At 42.6% G+C, this 7,097-nt stretch overlaps 2 protein-coding genes across 2 annotated transcripts; both read left to right on the top strand.

Moving 5' to 3' along the window:
* The first annotated feature begins 792 nt into the window (after positions 1-792).
* On the top strand, positions 793-3,626 carry LOC108899116 (protocadherin gamma-A11-like). Its single transcript, XM_051068361.1, is given in 3 exon segments — positions 793-1,964; positions 1,967-3,273; positions 3,603-3,626. Coding segments are annotated over 3 exon segments (2,412 nt in total). The 5' UTR covers positions 793-883.
* Positions 3,627-3,734: 108 nt separating this feature from the next.
* On the top strand, positions 3,735-6,489 carry LOC108899114 (protocadherin gamma-A4-like). The gene is given in 2 exon segments (XM_051068364.1): positions 3,735-5,974; positions 5,977-6,489. Coding segments are annotated over 2 exon segments (2,430 nt in total). The 5' UTR covers positions 3,735-3,933; the 3' UTR covers positions 6,366-6,489.
* Positions 6,490-7,097: the final 608 nt, after the last annotated feature.

Below are 7,097 nucleotides of genomic sequence, written 5' to 3'. Positions count from 1 at the left end.
CTGTGAATTGAATGTGACTGTGAATGTGTTTGTCTGCAGTATATTTGTTAGCATTATTAGATTGGTAAGTTTGCCAGAGTGTACAATGCATCTCACCGGGTGGGCTATGTGTGAACTGGCTCCAGTACTTCTCTATCGTAAACAGGTTAAACGGTCGTTGAGGCCATAGTCTTTGGTCGTCTCAAGGGTCTCTTACAGACTACACATCACGGAACTTTAAGAAAATTATATTTGGGTATTTTGTCTTTATCTGCGCAGGCACGTGATTTGAAAAATGTGAATATTTTTACTATCCTCTGTGATGTCTGTCGTATTGCTTGGACATGTGTGGTACAGCACCATATATTTGTCATTATTCAGGTGGACCCTGTTTCTCCTTGAACTTTAGATCCGACGACTTCTTTATCAAGCATTCAGTCAGCCGAAGTAGAGGTATCACCTCAGAGATGTTAAAATGATCAATTATAGTAACTCTGTTCAGACTCTGTCCATGGTACTGAATTGTATTTCCACCACTGCGCAGTTTGTAACCGTGCGTATTTAACAGAATTGACAAAACTGGCATAAAACACAAGTGTCATATTAACGTTAGATTAAGGTTTTGCAGTTTTATTTATTTATTTAATTATTTCTATAACGTATGGTAATCCTTGAGTCATTCATCTGTAATTTCCCAGGTGATCTCACAGTGTCGCTGCTTACTTTTAGATTTGAGGCAAGTTTTTCCTCCACCCACTGCAAGAGGGCAGTAATCCCAGCCTTAAAGCCAGTGCTGCCATTGTTGAGGGAGCGGCGTCGGTAAATGTTACCGTAAACATAACGTTACAAGTATATAAGCGACACCAGTGTTTTGCGTAACAGTTATTTTTGTTTGGAAGATATAATGGACCACAAAGGACAGTCGTTGCTGAGTTTTGTCTTCGGCTTTGCTCTTTTTGTCCACATGACCACTGCAGACCTCAGCTATTCTGTTCCAGAGGAGATGAGGGCTGGATCCATTGTTGGAAATATTGCCAAGGATCTCGGACTTGAAGTAGGGAAATTATTCACTCGTAAAGCCCGTATTGATACCGAGGAAAGCTACCAGCATTATTGCGATATTGATCTAAAGACGGGAAATTTTGTCATCAACGAAAGGATTGATAGAGAGGAGCTGTGTGGGGAGAAGGTTTCGTGTATGCTTAAATTCGAATTAGTCCTAGAGAGCCCTTTAGAGCTGCACCGCATTTCAGTGCACATCCACGATATTAATGATAATTCGCCCGTTTTTCCAAAGGATACAGTAAAACTGGAAATTCGCGAATCAGCCATTAAAGGAGCTCGATATCGTGTCAACGAAGCACATGATGCGGACATTGGACAAAATCTAGTAAAACAATACAGTTTACAAAATAATGGACATTTTGTTTTATCTGTTCTAGACGATACCGATGGATCTAAAAGCGTCGAGTTGGTGTTAGATAAAGAGCTAGACCGTGAAAAAGAGCACGATTTGAATTTCATGCTGATCGCAGTTGATGGTGGCAGTCCACAAAGATCAGGAACTGCCACTATACACGTGACTGTGCTGGATGCTAATGATAACGCGCCGGTGTTTGACCGGGCCGTTTACAAAGCCAGTCTACACGAAAACGCTGCCCTTGATACTGTTGTTGTAGTCGTAAGTGCCAGTGATGCAGATGAAGGAATCAATGGGGAGGTGACATACGAATTTAGTCGTATTTCAGAAAAGGCTAAAAAGGTTTTCTCCCTGAATAGTAAAACTGGAGAAATAAAAGTCACAGGACCCCTTGATTTTGAGAGTAATTCTAAATATGAAATGCGCATCGATGCCAAAGATGGTTATGGACTTTCATCTGATTCTAAAGTCATGATTGATATCACTGATGTTAATGATAATGCTCCAGTGATATTTATGAAATCACTGATTAACGCCATACCCGAGAACGTGTCACCTGGTACAGAGGTGGCATCATTAACGTGCAGGACAGAGACTCTGAAACAAACGGACAGGTCCGCTGCTCCATTCAGCAAAATGTCCCTTTTAAATTAGTTCCTTCTATTAAAAACTATTATTCTCTGGTGACCACAGGACAACTGGACCGTGAACTAGTGTCTGATTACAACATTACAATCACTACTACTGACGAGGGCTTTCCACCTCTGTCCTCCTCTAAAACTGTTCAGTTATCTGTAGCTGACATCAACGACAACCCACCTGTGTTTGAGGAACAGTCCTACAGCGCATATGTGACAGAAAATAACAAACCTGGCTCCACTTTATGTTCCGTCAGTGCTCGAGACCCCGACTGGAGACAAAACGGTACAGTGATTTATTCTCTGTTACCTGGTGAGGTGAACGGTGCCCCGGTGTCCTCCTATCTGTCTGTTAACGGAGACACAGGGGTGATCCACGCTGTGAGGTCGTTTGATTATGAACAGTTCAGGAGCTTTAAAGTCCACGTGATGGCCAGAGACAACGGTTCTCCTCCTCTCAGCAGCAACGTGACCGTCAGTGTCTTCATATCGGATGTGAACGACAACTCTCCTCAGATACTGTACCCCGGCCCGGTGGGCAACTCCTTCATGACCGAGCTGGTCCCCAAAGCTGCACACGGAGGCTCCCTGGTGTCGAAAGTGATAGCGGTGGACGCGGACTCCGGACAGAATGCCTGGCTGTCCTATCATATAGTCAAATCGACTGATCCGGGACTTTTCACTATTGGTCTCCACAGCGGAGAGATCAGGACACAGCGGGACATTTCTGAATCTGACAGCATGAAACAGAATCTTATTGTGTCAGTGAAAGATAACGGACAGCCCTCTCTCTCTGCCACATGCTCCATGTATTTACTTATTTCTGATAACTTGGCTGAGGTGCCAGAACTGAAGGATATTTCTTATGATGAGAAGAATTCAAAACTGACCTCTTACCTGATCATCGCGCTGGTATCTGTGTCCACCTTTTTCCTGACTTTCATTATCATCATTCTGGGTGTGAGGTTTTGTCGCAGGAGAAAGCCCAGACTGTTGTTTGACGGAGCAGTCGCCATCCCCAGCGCTTATCTCCCTCCTAATTACGCAGATGTTGACGGCACAGGAACTTTACGCAGCACTTACAATTATGACGCCTACCTGACAACAGGTTCTAGAACCAGTGACTTTAAGTTTGTGACATCATACAATGACAACACACTGCCTGCAGACCAGACTCTGAGGAAAAGTCCATCAGACTTTGTTGAGGCGTTTCAAGATTCTTTTGAGCCCCTAGAGGTAGGCGCATGTGCTTATTTTAAGCAAAGTCAAATCCCTTATTATGTGTGTAGTTTCTCGTTGTTTTTATGCCCAAACATAGTCAAATCAGCTTTGGTCACATTACTGTAACATCATTATTATATTATGTATTAAATAGTTGTTTGTTGAGAGTGAAAAAGATGTGATTGGCCATCAGAAGTTTTAGTTACTACCAAACAAACCAAGAAATACCCCCATCAATATTTAATATTTACGGCCCTACGCCATGGTGTGCGTTACATTGTACTATGATCCCTGTCCATGGTACTGAAACTAACTGAACCCTGAGAGATTCCCACTCTCGTCAGTGCTGTGCAACAAAAGCAGTTTAAGGAGATAAATAGGCCTTCACACTGACGTTTACAACAGAACACTCAATTATTATTTTTTTTTTTTGTAATACCTGCACTTTGCTCACAGTGTCGCTGTCCACCAGCTTTACTTAATGGTTGTACATTATGTTATAATACACGGTTGCACATTTCCAAACCAGGACAGATTGTTCGTTGTTTAAAGCAGCGACGTCCCACCATTTTATAATTGAGTCACATATATTGTCTAAAGAGGATTACGATTGGCTAGTTGTTTTTATTTTCCAAGTCTTGGCTGTGGTGGATTCGCAAGTGGTCTAACAGGAGAATGGGATACAAAGAAATTTCGATGCTCGGCCTCGTTACCTTTCTGGCAGTATTTCTTCTGTCGCTGCGAACCGTTCGTGGAGATGTGGCTTATTCCTTTCCAGAGGAGATGAAACGCGGCTCGGTTGTTGGAAATATAGCGAAAGAGATAGGACTTGAGGTGGGCAAACTGTCTGTTCGAAAGGCTCGCATTGATGCAGACGGGAACAGTAAACGGTACTGTGACATTAATCTGAGCACTGGAGATATTGTCGCTGCTGACAGGATTGACAGAGAGGGGCTTTGTGGCAAAAAAGCATCTTGCCTCTTAAGGCAGGAGCTTGTTTTAGAGAACCCTTTAGAGCTGCACCGCATTAATATTCACGTTCAAGATATAAATGACAATTCACCACAGTTTAAAAAGAAAACGATCAAATTTGAAATTAGGGAATCGGCCGCTAAAGGAAGTCGCTATCGTTTAGATGAGGCCCACGATGCAGATGTCGGACAAAACGCTATCCAGGGCTATAGTATCGAGGCAAATGAAAACTTCAGGCTGAATGTTATTGCAAAAGGCGGAGGAGGAAAATACAGCGAGTTGGTTTTAGAGAAGGAGCTGGATAGAGAACAACAGCAGGAGCTAACGATTGTGCTTGTAGCAACAGACGGAGGCACACCCCAGAGATCAGGTACTGCAGTCATTCATGTCACTGTGCTGGATGCTAATGATAACGCCCCAGTATTCAGCCAGGCCATTTATAAAGCCAGTCTGCCTGAAAACTCTCCTGTAGATACAGTTGTGGTCACAGTGAGCGCAACTGATGCAGATGAGGGAGTCAATGGAGAGGTGACGTATGAATTTGATCACATTTCAGATGAAAGTAATAACGTGTTTTCTCTTGATCAAACAACTGGTGAAGTAAAAGTAAGTGGATCGATCGATTACGAGGAGTTATCGGCCTATGAAATGCAAATTACAGCAAAGGATGGTCTTGGATTAGTTTCATCTTGTACCTTAATAATTGACATCACAGATGTCAATGACAACGCCCCTTTTACATTCATTAAGTCATTGACAGATCCCATACCAGAAGATACGCCCCCAGGTACAGAGGTGGGCATCATTAACGTGCAGGATAGAGATTCAGAGACAAATGGACAGGTCCGCTGCTCCATTCAGCATAATGTTCCTTTTAAATTAGTTCCCTCAATTAAAAACTATTATTCTCTGGTGACCACAGGACAACTGGACCGTGAACTAGTGTCTGATTACAACATTACAATCACAGCCACTGACGAGGGCTCTCCACCTCTGTCCTCCTCTAAAACTGTTCAGTTATCTGTAGCTGACATCAACGACAACCCACCTGTGTTTGAAGAACAGTCCTACAGCGCATATGTGACAGAAAATAACAAACCTGGCTCCACTTTATGTTCCGTTAGTGCTCGAGACCCTGACTGGAGACAAAACGGTACAGTGATTTATTCTCTTTTACCTGGTGAGGTGAACGGTGCCCCGGTGTCCTCCTATCTGTCTGTTAACGGAGACACGGGGGTGATCCACGCTGTGAAGTCGTTTGATTATGAACAGTTCAGGAGCTTTAAAGTCTACGTGATGGCCAGAGACAACGGTTCTCCTCCTCTGAGCAGCAACGTGACCGTCAGTGTCTTTATATCGGATGTGAACGACAATTCTCCTCAGATACTGTACCCCGGCCCGGTGGGCAACTCCTTCATGACCGAGCTGGTCCCCAAAGCTGCACACGGTGGCTCTCTGGTGTCCAAAGTGATAGCGGTGGACGCGGACTCCGGACAGAATGCCTGGCTGTCCTATCATATAGTCAAATCGAGTGATCCGGGACTTTTCACTATTGGTCTCCACAGCGGAGAGATCAGGACACAGCGGGACATTTCTGAATCTGACAGCATGAAGCAGAACCTTATTGTGTCAGTGAAAGATAACGGACAGCCCTCTCTCTCTGCCACCTGTTCCATGTATTTACTTATTTCTGATAACTTGGCTGAGGTGCCAGAACTGAAGGATATTTCTTATGATGAGAAGAATTCAAACTGACCTCTTACCTGATCATCGCGCTGGTTTCTGTGTCCACCTTTTTCCTGACCTTCATTATCATCATCCTGGGTGTGAGGTTTTGTCGCAGGAGAAAACCCAGACTGTTGTTTGACGGAGCAGTCGCCATCCCCAGCGCTTATCTCCCTCCTAATTACGCAGATGTTGACGGCACAGGAACTTTACGCAGCACTTACAATTATGACGCCTACCTGACAACAGGTTCTAGAACCAGTGACTTTAAGTTTGTGACATCATACAATGACAACACACTGCCTGCAGACCAGACTCTGAGGAAAAGTCCATCAGACTTTGCTGAAACATTCAGCAACTCAGAGGAGTCTCTAGAGGTAGGCCCATATAATTTTTTGATTGATGTTTAACTACATTCGTATTTTTAGATTTAACATACCAACTGCACCAGATTCTATACAGGTATTTGGGTATTTAGATGGTCCTCTGGACTACTATTCAGGTACCAGTTTACATATATCTCTTTGCTCTTATTATTTGGTTGTCCACAAAGTTATCATGTTGCGATGCAGATTGCGAATATGCTATCCACATTAACCTTAAAATCTATATCAATCTTTTTTAAATTTATGGTTTTTGAACAAAATGTGGGCAGTTCCCATCTGCCTGTCAGAGGCTGGATTGTTTAATCACTGGATATTTGGGTTTGAAATGAAGAAGATGAGTTGGCGTAATTTGCATTAGCATGGTTGTGAGACTAAAGGAATGGTTTGTTTTCATGTGTTGGCATTGAAGACTCCACAGAAAATCACAATATTTATTGAAAAAGTATAATTCACCAATTCATTTTTTAACTTCAAATAGTTGTTTTTGTGTTATTTATTTTACACATCCCATTTCAATTTTTTTTGTCCATGTTATATGTATTAAAAGATGTACTGGAGTCTAACCCTAAAGAATATCCTGATACAATTCCAAGAAAGAATAGAGTATTGTAATGCAGACAAATAAAATGATAGTCTTTCCTCTCATTGTTTATATCTGAAATATAGACATTTATCATTAACCATGTTGTTCCCTATAACATGGGGAAGTATTACACTTATGGCTAAGTTAATGCTGGCATTTCAACTTAAAGCCCT

This window comes from Lates calcarifer, unplaced genomic scaffold, assembly GCF_001640805.2.
Source record: "Lates calcarifer isolate ASB-BC8 unplaced genomic scaffold, TLL_Latcal_v3 _unitig_4382_quiver_2758, whole genome shotgun sequence".
In the NCBI taxonomy this organism is placed as follows: domain Eukaryota; kingdom Metazoa; phylum Chordata; class Actinopteri; family Centropomidae; genus Lates; species Lates calcarifer.
Note: the sequence above shows the minus strand (reverse complement) of the source record. Positions and strands in the feature narration are given on the sequence as shown.